We start from the raw sequence: 18394 nt of genomic DNA on the forward strand, positions 1-18394 counted from the left end.
CAAGGTATGACCCTTAACTTGCTGAGGAATCCTAATAATGCGTCAAAGCCGCAGACTTGACCCGTCCTTTTTCCGTTACGGTCGGCTATTATTCAAATGTAATTTTTGGTCTCCGGTTTGCCGGGCCCATTTGCGTTTTTGCCTTTTTTTGTAGCGACGAAATTACAATGGAATTTTATGTTGGCGACAGTTTCCATTAAAATGCTTTACGATCGTGGACGACGCAACAAGTCTTAGTAATTTTACGTTTACTAGTTTTTTGTGTAAACGAATTATTTATTTTGAACTCCAAATTACCAGCAGGAAACACTTTTTGCTTGACAGAAAAATTACTGAGTCTGGCTTTCCTTGTCCTCCTCAACTAAACCAGACAAATTCCATTGAACAGGATACTAATTGGAACAGCCATCACCGTCCATCACACCCAAAAACGTCAATCCGAATTTATTGGAGTATATCGTGCGCCTTTTATCGTTGCTGCCGCAAAATTGCACCCGTTTCCCCTAATTTGGTATTGTTTGCTTGACCGACATCAAAATTCGATTCCATTATTCCTGCGAGCCAAAAAAAATCACTAGACAGAGCTAACCATCAGTTTTCCACTCTCATGTCCAGACATAATTAGTTACGAACAGAAATTTATTAAATTGGATGGGGTTTGAAAAATTACATTTTTACCGAAAAAAGACTTTAGTGTCTTTCTTGTACGAGCTGGGTTTATGGGGATATATTTTTGTGTTCGCTGAAAAGACGGGGTAAATCTGTTGAGATTTCTTTGGCTTGGCAACTATTAAGGGCTCGAAGGACCAAAAAAGACCATTGTTTAAGTTGATCGTCCTTCGTCAGGGTTATTTTATGAGCATGGACAGGTTTACAATTGAATCTGTTATCAAGGGAATATTGGAAGCGATAATGCCTAGCATATTTACTTTAGGGTCTCCCTGATTATTTTACTTTTTTTTAATCATTATTTTATACAAAAATATAAAGTTTTGATCGAGTATAAAGAGCAAGAATCTGCAAAAATTCTAGTTTAAAATGTATAACATGACTCTCTAATTAAATAGTATTCTAGTTTTTTCTGACAGTTGTCACAAACGTCAAAACTGTCAAACTTTACCCAGTCTATGTATAAAGTTGTAAAAATCACAGTATAGGTCACTTGTCTTGCAATAAGGCAAGACGTGGTTTTCAGATTTCTGACCATTATTTTGATAGTTGTCACGTGACTGTTTAAATAGTTGGTATTCTAGTTCAATGTGACAGTTGTCGCAAACGACAAAACTGTCAAACTTTACCTAGTGTGCGCATGAATCTGGCAAAATTCTAATTCAAAATAAGTTTCATGCAGTATTCGAGTCAAAAAAAGTCGTGTTTTTCAGCTTCTTGACAGTTATAACATTACTGTCTAAGTAAATAGTGTTCTAGTTTTTGTTTGACAATTGTCACAAACGTCAAAATTTACCCAGTCTAGGTATAAAGTTGTAAGATTCACTGTACAGGACCCATTTCTGACCAATTTGATCGCAAAAAGTGAGTTATATTATAAAATTAGGTTTTTAAACGTCTCCCATACATAATTTTGTCGAATGTATCTACAGATAAAAAACTCTTAAAAACATATTTTTGGAGAAAATGCCAAAAGAATTTAAGGAGTTTTTAGAGAATAATGATAAAACATCAGGCTAATAAACGCACAACAAACAATGTAATTTAAAAATTATAAAATGCCAAGTAGATGTACTTCTTGGAGGAAACACACTATAAATAGTTCTTACAGCTAGTTTTACAGTTCTGATATTAAGGAACACTTTAATATTTTTCTTGAATGAAACCAATCACAAACCACAAACAATAATGAGATTTACGCAAATACTACACTTGTAGACTTACCATACTGCCTTTACCTAACTATAATTATAACTGTTATTACCTTTAAAGTAATAAATTTATGTTTTCAGCCATTCTCAAATCATTATGCAAGGAGTTTCTCAACTTTAACGTCTCCTCCATTCTCTACTTAATGAACTATGAACAATATGGCAGAAGCACAGCTTCCGCACAGTATTTCTTGCAACTGGCTGGATACTTGGGAATCCCAGTGATAGCATGGAATGCTGATAATTCCGGTTTGGAACGTCGAGCTTCTCAGTCTTCGTTACAATTACAACTGGCTCCTTCTTTGGAACACCAAACAGCCGCCATGTTGAGCATCTTGGAGCGGTAAGTGCACAATTTCATAGTTTACGACACACATTTTTGTTCATTGATCCAAAAAAACGTGCACAATTTGTTCGGATACAACGGCCACTTTCTCGAAAAAAAAGATCAATTTAGAGTGGTTTCTTTGTGTTGTTCGGAGACAATACGTCCCAGTATTTGATGATTTGGCTTTTCGGTCGACCCAACTAAATTGAAGTGTCTCGTTAGAATCACAGTTCGCTTTTCCCGACTATTTCCAACAAAAGATTATTATTACAGAAAGGATTTCATTGTCGACTGGGCACTTTGACAAAACTTTTCCTGGTCGTTAGATAATTATATCTGCAGTTTGTTTTTTAAAGTTTAGAGGAAAATCTATATATCCATATAAGTGTCTTAAAAACATAAATATTTCCTTACAGTCAGAAGTAGCAAATGCTTTTACAATAGAGAAAGATAATTATTGTGAGACTCTCAGCCCTTATCTCAAAAAACTGTTTGTGTAATCATTTTGTAACACTAAACCAAACTGAAGTAAAGTTTTTCCTTATCAAATCCAACTAAACAATGTCGCAGTCATCCGATCTTTGAGCCAGGGATGGAACAAGCAAAAACAAACGACTTTCCCCATTTACTTGGTTATCACCATCTCAGATTACGCTCCGATATTAATCATCCGGGTCAAACAATCCCCGAAATTTCATCGCCCTGCGGACAATTGGAAACCTTCCATCAATTTGACGGCGACAAAACCAACACCGTAACGCGACGACAATCTTATCTTCCATCCGGTCAAATTATCTTTCGTAACGAGGCCGTTGTTACAGAAATGAGCCGGGTGTTTGACTAGGGATATTACTACAATGTCTCTATAAATTTTGTAAAAAGTTATTTGCCAAGTAAGGACAGAAAGTGGTCCCAGAAAGTACGAAAATAGGAGGACTAACTAAACAAAAATTTACAGAATTGTATGACAAATTTTGGGCTCTTTTTTACAAAACTCTTTTAACCAAAACAAATGCAGTTTTTGTCATTAAAGAAAATTGAAATTGAACACTGGAAACTTCTGTAATTATTAAATTGTTTCAGGTACAAATGGCATCAGTTTTCTGTCGTAACAAGTTTGATTGCTGGCCATGACGACTTTATTCAAGCAGTGAGGGAAAGAGTGTCAGCGATGCAGGTAAACTTTCTTCAAAACAAAATCAACAGTAAATCTAATTCAAGTTTATTTTGTTACGGATAATACTACCTTCGATCTGTCCCCCCTTTTTTGTATGTTTAACAACGTCTGAGATGTGGGAAACGAAGTAATTTAGATGTAAATATTTAAAGAAAACTCGAAAAAGAGAGAGTGTGAAAGCATTCAATTTGGCTCTTTTGTGGGAAAAGTGTTTGGTACAACAATAATATGGGGGGTTTTCCCACATTTATTTTTCAGGAGAAGTTTAACTACCCTGTATATTTCATCTTCAAGCCGGTGTTTTATGGAAATGGAAAAATCTCGGGATTTCACATAAATCTAGTTTTATTAATTGAGAGACTGAATCAAGTTGAATGAGTTGAATTTTAAGTGGATTTGCCACGAACTTGTTATCAGAATCTTTTAAGTTGTTAATCCTGTAAAAATTCATTCTTTACTTAGAATGGTTGAAATGTATTTCTGTCGAAAGAAAACATTGACGTTCTGCTAAATTACCTATTCAGCTGTAACCAGAATCCGCCAGACAATGATGTTTCCAATCGCATCTAAATAGCTCTATTTCCGAGAACCCTCCAAAAAAACCTGACGAACTGGAGAAAAGATAATCATTTTAAAGTCTTTTGGAACCGCCCTTCAGGCTAACAGAAACGCAATTCTTCGGTTAAAAACGACTCTAAAACTGCGCAAAATAAGCGGTAAGAAACTATAATTTGTTTCAGGATCGTTTCAAATTTACGATCCTTAACGCCGTTCTGGTTGCAAACAAAGGGGATTTAGCCGCCCTCGTCAATTCCGAGGCCAGGGTAATGCTCTTGTACTGCACCAAAGAAGAGGCCATTGATATTTTGTCGGCTGCGACCGATTTGCATCTGACGGGGGAAAATTATGTCTGGGTAGTGACGCAAAGTGTTATCGAAACGGCTGTTCAGGCGCCTTACCAGTTTCCGGTTGGAATGTTGGGTAAGTCACTTTCAATTCAGTTGATTTTGTCGAAAACTAACCTGATTTAGGTTACAAAAAGAGAAAAAACAAAGTTAACATCATAACCCCTCAAGAAAATCAACAACATCCTTGATTTTTTATGTAAGGTCATCCCAACAGCACAAAAATTCGTGACAAAGTTTGCAAAACACTCATTAAAATTCCAATCCGCAAAAAATTGAGTTTTACGGTTTGTACTTATTTTAAAAATTCCAGCAAAACTTGTTGGCTCCATTATTCCGCTCGCAAACTCTGATTCTACCCAATTCCACTTTTGTTCCAGCTGTGGCGTATTTACTCCTCTCCGGGCAAGGTTCTTTTTTTTATATAAAACCCAATAAAGTTGGGCGAACAATAAAACCCTCCAACACAATTGGTTTTTGCTTGGGAGGCGATCGCGTGTTTACTCGGCTATAAGATCCGATGAATAAAAAATTATTAGGAAGATCGTATTGGCCTTAACACGTTACAACCGAAATACATAAAACGCACGCTTTAAATAAAGTAGAAAGCGGCTGAATTTTGAGGTAAAGTGCTCTACGAAGAGTAAATCGTAGAAAATTCATTTTCTAAAGTGACGGTATGTCATTTTATATGCTAACTTCACTTGTAACGTGCAGCATTCTGCTGAATGTACTCTATATTTTATTGCAAACAGAAAAGTTGTGAATAGCCAAAAAAGCAGTAGAGAAGAAGCTTTCAGCTAAAAACTCATGTTAAAAAGCTGAAAATGTTTGAAGACTTTTGGAATATTTGCATTTAAATTAAACTCTACTTTGAAAAGTAAGTTTTATTAAATTGAAAGTGAAATCTAGTTATTTGATCAAACTATTTGAATAGGAGATTTTAGCTTTAACTGCAACTATAGTACAAAATCCTTCGCTGCGACAAACTTCTTAATATCCACCAGAGTGTGAAAATCCCAAACCAATGTCATTTAAGTTTTGGGAAAGTCTAGCGCTGACCAGAAAACTCGTTTATCAAAAGTTAGCTTCCTCAAGGGTTGAACTGGAAAATCAGGCAAGTTTGGCTGTGCTACAAAAAGTGTAGAAAGCAATTACTTGAGCAACTCTAGACTATATTACCAGTGCTTTTCAGTTGTGTAGTTTTTTGAACTTTTTTCGTATTTAGAGTTGTAATATTAACGTAAAATTTTAATTTTCTCGTCGCAAAAACTATTAGAAAATGAATTTGTCAGCTAAAACAATCTAAAACTTTTCCATGTATGTACGAGTCCCACAGCTTCAAACAGTATATCTTAATATTCGCCATATTGTGGACGTTATAAATTTTCCTTGAGTGTAATATCTGTTGCAGCACTTGGGTACTATATCTTTCCTCTTTTAACTGCTTTAGATGTTTGGCCTTTATATATTACACCACACAGTAAATATACTCGAGCATTTAAGCAAGGTTATCTCATAATTAAATGCACATATTATAAAACGGACTCCCATGAATAATTTTGCTACTTTATTGTTTTATTCTAAAACTTATTCCCTATGGGAATAGTTAAACTTTTGATGAACAAACTCTCTGGTCAGAGGAAAGTTTAATTGAAAAACCTAACCAACAAAGTTGCTGAAGTGTTTTGGAAGTTATAAGAGGATTTAGAAGATATTAATCATTCAACAGTCAGCATAAAGTAGTTTATGCCAAAAAGTCTATTTTATTACATTTTTTGCCCATTTTGGGTTTCGATAAATAATCCACTTTATATCTCCATGAATCGATTTCTGATTCAGCTCTAAATTGACCGTCCAAAGTCTAAACTCTCAAAATCAGGCCATAGAAGCTTAAAATGATCTTCTAGCCTTGGATATGCACTTCAAGCGATTCTCAGTGAAAAAATGCACTTTTCCTACTCGGGTTAGGTAAAGTGCACTTTTCCGCACACATTTGAGTGCGGCAAGGAGTACTTTGCTGCATTGCAAGATTAATTTACAATAAATGAATAATAAACCTGCAATTTTGAAGTTTTTATGTGTAGAGCGAAAATACTCATTTTCATCAACCTTTTTATGAGATGTTTAAGCAAAGAAAAAATTAGTCACACTAGTGCGGTAAAGTTAATTTTCCGCATTCATTTCATTTTTCAAAAAAAAAAAAAAACATTTAAATCAAAAAACCATAACTGTATATTTGATTTCTCAATTAAGAATACACTTTTGATCATCTTTGCAAACAGAGGCTTTCATTTTAGTAATTTTACTATACATTTTCGTTCAATTTAATGAAAAATGGTACTCGCAAGAAAAATGTTGTACCTAACACATGCGAAAAGCGTCTTTCCCGCCCTTGCCCAACTTAGGCAAGGGCAGTCTCGTGCGGGAAAGTACCACTTTCCGCACTTGCTAGTTAAATAACTATTACATCCTTAAGATTCCATGTTTGACAGTTGTGACAGGTGTGTAGTCTTCTAACTCTGCTTTTAATTGACTGACCAACATCAGAAAAGGTTATTATTGTACAGGGTGTCCCAATATAGGGTTTCTCGAAAACTATACATAGTATGTCTACGAAAACATTTTTTTATTAGTAAATGTAGCTAAGGGAAAATGCTGGAAATAATTTTCAGTTTTCTAAATCCACCACTAGGGGACTATCGAAACCACTAAAATGAAAAATGTCCAAAAACTCTGAAAATTTAAATGGAAAGGTATAGTAAAATTGTCATAAAAGTAATCCTCTATTCTCTACGAAGAGTTTTCCTATTTAACTTTTTTTCTATCTCTTCAAATAAAGGGAAGGGAATAGTCCAAAGTTTGCTTTGAAAAAAATGAAATATCTCGAAAACAGCTAATCGTAGAAACTTCGTTTTTGCGGCATTTTAAAGAGCATTTTCTGTCCTTTAGAGTGTCCCAAAACAATGTTCCATTTAGTTTTCGGTCTTTTTGATAGAGGGCGTTTTTACAAAAATTGCACTTTTATCTTAAATATCTCGAAAAAATCAAATGCAATGGTATAGCTTAGCTGTACAAGAGTAGAAAGAAAGAAAGAAATTGTAACTCTTAATCCACAAATGTTTAAATAATTAATATATGTATAAAAAGTTGATTACAAGCCACAGTATTATAGTGAAGTGAATATCATAACTGGAAATACAAGAACAACGTTTTATTCCATATTTTTTTCTGTCGAGTAGAATAATTTTCATATTACGTGCGAAGACGTATAAATTTCCAACCTTTTTGTGTTTTTCTCCGCTTTCGTCTTGTTTCGCGTTCCACGTGTCCTGGTTTCCTTCAGATTCGTCGTTTTGCTACATGAAAACTAATTTAATACCCTTGTACCGCACTGCTCTATTGCAATATAGCCCGAAATAAGCCTGATGTTTCTTTTTTCTACCACGTCGTTAATGTAGTTATTAGTTCTGAAGTACTAAATTAGGAAAGTTGACTGGAAAGTTTCAGTAAAAGTTTTAAATTACATTATTACATCAATTTTCAGCTTTAAATGCAAAACTAGTTTAAGGTGGTAACATCGCAACTGCATTAGATCTCTATAACTTAAATCGGTTTATAATAGCTATACAGGAATTTATCGAAACTAAGAGAATTGTGGCCAAATATGGCAAACTGAGACAAAGGGAACTAAACTTTAAATTAACCAACAGGAAATTGAGCTTTGACGGTAATACGATCTATTCTAACTGGGAATTGAGAACTGCTATCTAGAAATACAGCATTGGTTATTATCATAAAAGCTATATTTTAATTTTAACCAGGTTTGTTAATATATAAGAATGAATCAAACATTGTTTTGTACTACTTAGTTTTACTCATATGGAGAGGTCTTAATGTGCATTAATAATGAAATATTTAAAACAGTATTTCAGGAAAGAAACTATAATAAAGATAATTTAACTACCGTCAGAAAGCGTTGCTGCCCTTCTGACCTAAATTACGTAAAGGTGAAGGCTTGTCTCCAAAGTAAAGTGTCGCTCACGTCTTATTAAGACTTGGTGATTGATGAGGAACAAGGTTAACTGGCTTCTGAGTTCGAGATTATTAATCATCGCCTCAAAATCTGTGTAATCTTTTTAAAATCAGTTGTAAACCATAGCAAGAAAAAATTGACTGGTATATGATCAAATACTATATGAATTTAAGTAACTTTTACCATCATATTTTGGGTAGATATTGTCTCTAAATCTATTGCCAGAGACTGTTTGAACATCTGTTGTTGATTTTACTGTGTCGGTTCGCAGCCAGGAATATCCGTTACACGATTATGCTAATCCAGGATCAGATTTTCGCCTTAGAGGATGGTTTGCTCGCAGCAAATACCTGCCGCAACCGATTCGATTTGGACGTACCGACTGGATATTGATAAAGCGTTTCTAACAATGCAGACTAATGTGAGACAATAAACAGTGTTACTAGATGCTGCTATCGATTCAATTTAATCGAACACGTGTAAATGTTTAGGGAAAATTCTGGAATTTTCCTAGTACAGCAACCAATTAGTTTATCTTGATAATTACGTACGTTTCCGCAGAACACAAAGAAGAAGGGTGAAAAATAGTAACATTAATTTGAAAAATGTTTTAAGGGGAATTCAGTGGTTATTGTGGAGTCTGTTTTATCTTAACCAGGCTGAATTAAGGTTTTTATTCACAATAAATTTTATATAGAAATTTGTTGTGTTTTACAACTTTAGCTCTCACTACATTTTAGTGTAGAATCTAGTATCTAGAGTTTATTACAATCTCTCAAATGCAGATTAAACTTCAAGTGTGTCATATACCTAGTTAGCGTCTCGTTTCACCAAAATTAGCTAAAAGGAAGTGCACTCGCATTAATTACTTCACATTACTTCGATTAAATTCAAGGATATATTCGAAACGACAACAATAAACTTCCAATTAACCGCATAAACGAAACTGCCTCGCCATTACCCAACACTTGTACGCTGCATACACTGATAAGCTAAACAAAACATTAAATTAACAACTCGAATGCTTGCACGTACAAACTTGATTTTCTGACGATGGTACAGTGGGAATACAAACAAACCAAGGTATTGTGTCAACGTACTGCTGACGTCTGAAATAAACTACAAAAAAAAACAGTCAAATGTATCCACAAATCAAAATCTATTTTTACCAAGTTATTACTCGGAACAAAAAAGGTCAGAATATTAATTTTTGTGAAATACAAATTGAAAATTTGCACGGCCTAATATGTTTGCAAGACGTGGAAACGACAACCAGAAAATTGAGCGAGTTTGATGGACGTGTTGAGGTTGCCTGCGAAAAAAAGATGTAGGAAAAACGTTTCATCGACAATTTTTCTGCTTTAATTAAAAATCTAGATGTGTCCCATCCACTATTGATTTCTTTTGATGTAAAAGTAAAAAACAATTGCTTGAAATGACACACAAGACATTAAACTAAAATGCACGAAAATTTTAATTTACTCGCTTATTCACGTCAACAAGAAAGCAATTAAAAATGAAGTCGTCTTAAAATGACTCCCAATTACAAGATAAAAGTGAACTGGCTCCGCTTTTTTAATGAAATTAAATGCTGAAACGGAAACTTTAAGCAACAAACGATAAAAAGTCGCGACGAATTGCTTTTTGGACAAACGATTGGGGAAACATTATTTAGCAGCTACGAATGTTCACAGTAATTTACTCAAGTTTCCAATTTCCTGGATCGGCAATTTCAATACGTCCCAGTCTGTCAGACGTTTGAATTTTCAAAAATTGATAGTATTTTATAATGATTGATGACGTGCAGTGCGAGATATAACTAAAAAACGAGTTTTAGATAGTAGATTTGATTGAATGGTAATAAATCAAGTTTAATCTGTCTCTGTACACTTGACAGTGCATTTATACACAATTTTAGAAGTGTTTTCACATAATTAATAAATTCAGAACAATTGAATATACATTTTTAAAGTTTGCTGCTTGATATTACGAAAATTATAAAACTCACGTCCCTCATCGCTGTGCAGAATGCATTTATTGTTATAATGAGTGGTATTATAAAATGATAGCCCATTTGAACATTTACATAGTTTGACAATTCTTTCTTGTTTTTAGGTGAATATTGTGACAAAGGGGATAGGTCAGAACGTTTAGTAACTTAACAACCTTTTGTTAATACCTGAGAAAAACTGTTATAATCGTATTCAAAAGCACGGTCAAATCATTTGAATGTCGATTTTTAAACTCATTTAATTTACATAAAAATGAACAATTCAGAAATTTGGCTCAACAGAAGGACTAATAAACAGACATCAAACTTTGACAGAAGGGCACAAACTTCTTCTTTCAGCCCTCTGATGTACGTAAACAACATTTTTCTCGTAATTAATGAATCAAATTAGATTTCAAATGTCTACTTCCGCCTTGTATACAATCTTGCGCATCTAATAATGATCACTCCCATTAATAATAAAGCTTTTCAGCAGCACTCTTTCGAATATGAAGCACTTTTTTCTTGGTGGGAAAGCAATTCGTTATCCTGAAAAATGTCTATAGAATTAAAGCGCTCCGTTCCGTAAAGGTCATTAAAAGGGCTCTTGCAAAATAGGCCCTGAATAGGGCTGTCGTGGTTATTTAAGCCATGCTCTTTTATATTTTGCTAATTTTTTTGATGTATTTTTTGCGAAAATTGATTACTTTTTCAGGTGTACACTTTGACACGTCCAGCAGTAGTTTGGTGAACGAAATTGCTGCCGCTATTAAAGTAAGTATATTACACGGACATGGTGAGTTAACAGCCAATCGGGAGATCGTAAATTTAATTTGGCACTTCAAGCGAATTGTAAATCCTGTATGTGTGTGTATTATCCGGTAACGTAAATTGGATTTAACTGGCTGAACTAGTGCCATTAATCTGTCAGTTTAATGGAAAAAAACTTCAAACTTACAGGAGGTTCAGTATAAAATTTTGTAATTGACACTGAAGGAGGACTTACAGGGTGAGACTAAAATATACTGAATATTTTTAGTGGGTATTACATTTCAGAAAATTATATTTTTTTAATTACACAAAATTTAATTTTAATCAGAATTTAAAAAGGATTTGAGAGTGTTAGATGTTGTTTCGACTGTGACAAATTATGTGAAAAAATGTCCCAGACAAAGCAATATTTAGCTTAAACGTGCTTAGATATCTTAAGAAAAGTAGGCAAAGTTTATTTTACAAATTTAAGTAATTTTTGTGAACGAAACGACTTGAAATAGTTTGAAGAAGAATTAAGTTCAATTAGCATCAGGAAAGAAGAGCGGAAGAATTCGTTGTATTTATTGAGATGGTTGTACTAAAGTGACTATCATACACCAACAAGTTATGTATTATAAGGAAATTGGCTGACTAATTTATTTTGAAAACCAAACTTATGTTAAAGAAAATTTAATTTATAGCAGCGTCAGAAAAGAAGAATAGAAGAAATTATTTATCAGAGTAATTGTGCAGAAATTTTCAAAAAAGTCTGATTGCCTTAAGAAACTTTGGGATTTCCTGGAAATTTTGATTTAGTGAAGAAGAGAGAAGTGAAGACAACTTTCTGTTATTGCCTGTTCTGGCTTTAAAGTATCCTATTACAAACTTAAAATATAGTATTCTAATATTTTTGTAATACAAAATTACAAAAATAGCAATTTTAAACAAATTAATAACGTACTAAAATGAATCATTTTAAATTATATTAACATTCTTTTTAAGGTTTACGCTTACGGCGTTGAAGATTTCCTAGCAGATCCACTCAACAAATACCGTTCATTGACCACTCATTTGAGTTGTGAGGATGAGGGAGCGGCTCGTTGGGACACAGGAGACCGTTTTTTCAAGTATTTGCGGAATGTCAGCGTTGAAGCCGAACAAGGAAGACCTAACCTCGAATTCACCCAAGATGGTGTGCTGAAAGCTGCCGAATTAAAGATCATGAATCTTCGACCCAGAGTGAGTAAACAACTCATTTGGGAGGAGGTAAGTATCATTCCGTAATTCCGGAATTTGACTGACATTGGTGGCTAAATTTAACTAAATTTTGTATAAAAACCTGTAATTTTATGTTAGGACACTCCCTATAAATTTAGTTCACTTTATTAGATTTCTGATCACTAAAATTGTTCTAAATGTTTATTTCTGTCCACTAAAGATAATATCGTTTTATAATGTGACAAACAAATTTAGTACACATATAAGCTCTATAAAATTTATAATTTATCTCACTGAAACTAACTGAAATAACATATACATCCATTTAATCAGTTTAATTAAAAAAGAAAAACAACCGGTGGATTGAAAAGCAATTTGCATAAACAACTAATACAATATTTCAGTTTAATCCTATTATCCAATAATGGTTACTAACAAAAGTTTTGCTAAAAGTATGTTGAATAACAAGAAAACTACGTGCAACTATTAAAAAAAAATGTGTTCATGAAGAATTGTTTAGTCAAATGGTTTTATAATAATAACTTAACACAGTTTTGATCTGAAATTCATAATCAGGTTCGTACTAAACAAACAAAATGGGAAAGCCACTGTGTTTCTTATTTGTTACTTGGTTGATATCTCAGAATACGTTGGAGATTTGTTTTGGTAACAATCAATTTCACCAACAAAAAAATGCTAATTTATTGTTTGATGACTGAGATTCTTTAACTTTTTGTTTGGCAATTTAGTATTTTCTTCTACCGTAAAATTATTCAAACTTTGTTCGATAATTTGCCGACAAAACCTAAAATAATACAACAGAGTGTCATTACTTACAAACAGCTTCAAAGGCTGTAAATACCAATTAAGAAGGCGATTCATGTATCCAAAGTACTTTAGGCTGAACAAGCGAAACTTAAATTGGTGAGGCGTGCATTATTGAGGTCATATTTTAATATTTAAGCTCCATTAGTTTGTGCGGAGTTTTTGGCGGCGACAGCCCGACAATGTGTTAGCAAAGGCGTCTTCGGGGGGCGGCATTTGTCATCTTCCACCCGCCCGCCTTTCGAACCGTAAATCGTAATTTAGATTATTTCAAGCTTTCATGTTTGCGCTTCTGGATGGTTTATATTCGTTTACACTTGCTAAGGTTGGCAATTTTCTTGTTAGGTGCTGACACCTTTAAAGGATTTAAGTATTTAATGCTATTTAGCGTCAAGTAACATTGTTTGTTTATGTTAAGTACAGGAATTACATGTCGTGAATTTTGGCACGCAACTGCTTAAACTTTAGCACTTCTAGTCAACGATCAAGTGTAGATCCTTTAGAAGTTGCAAAGTTACTTGGTAAATTAACAGGCTTAAAAGTTCACTAACATTGACGATAATAGAGCGCAACGTGACACAGCACTTTCAACTACTATTACATCTTTGTAAGTAATTTTGCATTTTAATGTAAAAGCAAAACTTTTCACTAGACCGGTGTGATTTAATTTAAATTAAAACACTCCGAAACTCCGGACAAAACTAACAAAATGTCGGAAAGTTGCGGTAGATGGAATTCTAAGTAAATTTTGCTTTTAAAAATTGTCGGTCATGCAATTTGGACAAATTTCTTGACATCCTAAGTTAATTCTCTGAAAAAGTTTTGTTTTATTTCATTTATATTACAAATGTTGAAAGAAGACTCATACTAAATAGCGTCAAAACTTCAATCCAAACCTAAATTGGATTCGTTGATTATAGGGAGAACTTCCCAACGATAATTGAAACTTCAATAAATTGAATTTTTCCGTTATCCGAAGGCGAAAAAATAAAAAGTTTCAAGCTAATAAACATAAAAAGCTGAAAAGGGAAAATGCAGCGAGGGATTACTGTCTAGTAGCTTTGACCGTTGATTAAGTGAGTTTTCAAACTAAATAAATTAGGATCCTGTGCTTTTTCAGTTAGAAAACAGAAACTGATTCAATTTGTGGCACAAAAAAGGGTGTGATAGTAACTTTTTTGATGTAGCAGTTTAAAGGACACGGTTCCTTTCTCTTTGATCTTACTCTTTTGGTTCATTAACTTTTTCTTTTGAGAGAGTTTCACGGCTCTTTCACATTTTTGTTTGAGTGACTTGGACCAACATCCATAAGCAGATAAAAATACTCAATTCCTGATAAGTTAGAGGTCAGACAATACTTAAATAAGTATAGGGACATTTAGTTTGATTGTCTCCATTAACAGTACCTTTTCCACAAATTTTACGACAAAAAGGATGGACTTTATTATCAGCTTTTAACCGTTTTACGGTCTCTAAAAGCACTGGATAAGGTTAATACCAGCTTATTTACGTCTGACGTTTTAAATTAGGGATATGTATAGCTTACGACGCCATCAGTTTAAAATCGTTGAAGGAGAGTTTAAAGTCTGACGATAAAGTGTTTTACTAATGAAAACAGATCAAAGCTAACTTGAAGAAGCATCTTTTGAAGTTAATTCCACTTTAAACTTGCTTTTTGTAAGTAAAATGGACGTTTTTAAGCTCATTCTGTTATAATTAGTTTGATTGCTTCTGCTTTGAGCATTGATAACTCTGTTATCTCTACTTTTGTTCGTTTGGCTGTTGGAGGGTGTCAAAATCACGCTTTACAGCAAAAAACAGTATTTTTGACTACGTTTGCTTGGACTCTTAATAACAGAATTTGTCAATCAAGTTTAAAACTAAATATTTAAAATCTTTCTAACACTCCTCGTCGTATATGGTTTATTCTTCTTTAAATAGTAACCTGTATACTTGCAAGTTTACAGGGTGTCTCGAAAAGGTCTGTACAAAATCCTATGACATATTCCTGATATCAAACTAAGCCGATTTTTGTTTACCTCAGTCCGAAATTGCTCCGTTTTCGAGATACAGGGTTGTAGAGTTAAAAAATAAAAATAGATTGGAAGTTATTGTGAAGTGATCGGAAAGTAATATTCTACAAAATGAACAATAAATTAAAAAAAAAAATAGATTTTTATTTTTTAACTTTTCCATCCTGTATTTCAAAGAGGGAGCAATTTCGGACTAAGGTAAGTTACTTTAAAAACATGTTATAGGATTTTGTACAGACCTTTTAGAGACACCCTGTATATCAAACTTAAGATGATGTCACAGCCTTAAAACAATTACATTTTTGTAGTTTAGGTTGGTGTAAACTTTTGATATTTGTGACGTCGTTCTGACTTTGGGTATAGAATGGGTAACTAATACAACGTAATTACCATCTTAGGAACTTCCCAAGTTTTAGCTGTACCAAGAGAGAAATTTAATTCCTCGATAGCTGGAAATTATCGAGTTTAAACTTATGGAAAGTAACTAGCTTCTGAGGAGTTTCTTGCGTCATTATGTGATTCAGGACCGACCTAATCGGTTAATCGTTCGTGATCAACATGCAACAGCTTCATTTCGTGTTCTCGTTTGATAAACTGCCGCTTATAACGCCCGATTTAATGTAATGACTAACTTGCCACATTTCTTATTAGATCCCTAATACCACTTGCGTTAAACCGTTCTATTGTTGCAGATTGGTGTTTGGAAATCCTGGCAAAAAGAAGGACTGGATATTAAAGATATTGTGTGGCCTGGAAACAGCCACACGCCCCCTCAAGGTGTGCCGGAGAAGTTTCACTTGAAAATCACTTTTCTGGAAGAGCCCCCTTATATTAAATTGGCACCGCCAGATCCAGTTACTGGAAAATGTTCCATGGATCGTGGTGTTTTGTGTCGAGTCGCTAGCGATGAAGCCATAACAGAGTAAGTTTAATATTCTTCAAAGTAACAAACATTTATGAAATACTAGTTAATTTTCAACAAAAACTTTAATGCAGTAAATGTAATGCATACATAACCAATTCCCTACAGAAAATTAGATTATTCTTACAATTGCCGCTTTGCGGGGAAAAATGTAGCGGAATGAAGAATAGACAAGATAAAACTTCATTAAAACCCTTAATTTAAAATGTAAAGTAACGGATCTAATTAAAGCTATCAACTTACCGGATTTAGCAAAATTATACTTTCCAGATTAATTTAAATCCTTGTGTCCATGACAATTTAGGTAAAAGACGAGAAATTTACTAAAACTCGCAATAAAATTATGACCATTGCCTGCTCCGATTTGTTATGATATTTTTAGGCAAAACTGATTATGATATACTATTATTCTATATACAACAAGCTTATTAAAGCATGATAAATTACTCTAAAGTAGTAAAACGCTTAGTAGCATAATTACATGAATAATGATTCTGGATTTAGTGGTATTTATACCAGCTTTTCAAATAAATATTTTCTCATTCAATCTATTCACTGATAATTTGTTAATTTTAAGTGGGTAAATTAGCTTCATGGTTTTAAATATATTCTACTCGGAGGATGAATATAAACTTAAAGTCTTATAAATCAAAATATCGATGTTTGTGTCACCCATAAAGAATATAAGATCAGAACCAATATAATAAAAACAGTACGTTACGTTTTTTATACAAAACTTGTATGATATAAAATCACACACAGCTCAAAGCAACATAGGCACGAAATTACCTTAGTTAACAAGAATAATAGAGAAACTTTCCAGAAGTACATAATGAGTTCTGCTTGGGTTATATTAGACTTTTCAAAGATTTATTGTTGAGTAATTCTGCTATTTTATACATTCGAGAAATCTACTGTAGTATATGTCTAGTAGGATTTTGTGTACAACCTTTAACATAGCATCTCTCTTTTATTTTACCAACATTTAAGCCTTATTAAAATGTACGAGATTGGACCTCTTCAAGGATTATTCTATATGCAGATTGGTCTAGTAGAATTATTGTATTTGTATTTCTCGAAATAATTTAGCAAAGTGTGGAAGATAGCGTGAAATTGAAAAAGTGGAAAAACAATCTGTACTGAAGCGGAATTTTAATAAAATACTGGTCGTATATTATCGAGTTATGAATTACGACTAGCACAACTGAAATGTTTATGGCTGTGTATGAAAATATATTGTATTTACCTGGATTGTAATGTAGGTGTTTGAACAAGTGGTTTCAATATTGCATATTATTTGAATAATTTAGAATCATGCACATAATTTGGAAAACATACTAAAGAGAGTAAGTGCACTTAAATTGACCAGCACGTACCACGTTCTTCCTTTAGTGTTATTTTTAAACAAAATACACATTCGGGCTTCTTATACACAATGGAGAAAAAGCAATATACTTTAGTGTTGTTCTAAACCAGCAAATTCCAACTGAATTCATCGTGAAAATATACCTGACAAACCAACATTTCTATTCAGTTTCTTAAGAGACTGGCTTTTAACGCAAATTATAATTTCTTAATGTATAATCTTACAGGCGAATATGTAGATTAATTAAATGTATGACAGAAAATGCGTTTTTTGTTTTATTTTATCGCTGTATAATAATATCACACGCCACCACACATTTAATCTAAACTACCATAACCAAGAAAAATTGAAAATATTAACGTTTTATTGTGCATTTCCGCAAAATTGGAAAAGTTGCCACCCTGGAAAAATCATTTGCACTTAAACGTTGGAGAATTTAATAAAATTGCAGTCGTATATTACCAAGTTATAAATCAGTTCCAACACAACTAAATCTTCATGACTGTCGCTTTGTTAAACTTATTGTGTTTTTAAAAAGTTTCTTAAATATGAGGTTTATTTTGATTTTTTTTTACTTAACAGTCTGCTAAGAAAGTTTTTATAGAACGGACTGTCTGTCTGATTTATTTTCTAAATTATAAAAACTTAAATTTTTCATAAAAATGGTGCAATGGACTGCAACATTTTGATAAATTAGTATTTAGTTTAATTTCTTTCTCAAACCACTTTTCTCTAATCTAGTAAATCTAATTTTATTAAATTGTATTTTTTGAGACACTGTGTATATTTTCACATAAACCACTTAGCTAAAATAGATTTTAGTATAATTTCTACGTGTATTTTAAAGCACTTTATACAAAATATGTCCACATTGAGCGATATTTAATTTAACGCCAAAAAGTGTTATAAATATGAAACTAATTATTAAAGTTCGTGATTAATTGAGTCAAAATTTAATCAA

General features: G+C 33.1%; 1 protein-coding gene across 3 annotated transcripts in view; it reads left to right on the forward strand.

The window, feature by feature from the left end:
• Nmdar2 (glutamate ionotropic receptor NMDA type subunit 2) overlaps positions 1-18394 on the forward strand; it is a 70326-nt gene that overhangs the window by 27984 nt on the left and 23948 nt on the right. For all 3 annotated transcript variants that reach the window (XM_081983381.1, XM_081983382.1, XM_081983383.1), the window contains 6 exons: positions 1962-2223; positions 3292-3385; positions 4126-4366; positions 11032-11090; positions 12072-12335; positions 15838-16067. In XM_081983381.1, coding sequence (XP_081839507.1) covers positions 1962-2223; positions 3292-3385; positions 4126-4366; positions 11032-11090; positions 12072-12335; positions 15838-16067 — 1150 coding nt within the window. The remainder of the gene's footprint in view (positions 1-1961; positions 2224-3291; positions 3386-4125; positions 4367-11031; positions 11091-12071; positions 12336-15837; positions 16068-18394) is intronic.

Source organism: Ips typographus, linkage group LG7 (assembly GCF_016097725.1).
Source record: "Ips typographus isolate SLU linkage group LG7, UJ_Ityp_2.0, whole genome shotgun sequence".
NCBI classification, from domain to species: domain Eukaryota; kingdom Metazoa; phylum Arthropoda; class Insecta; order Coleoptera; family Curculionidae; genus Ips; species Ips typographus.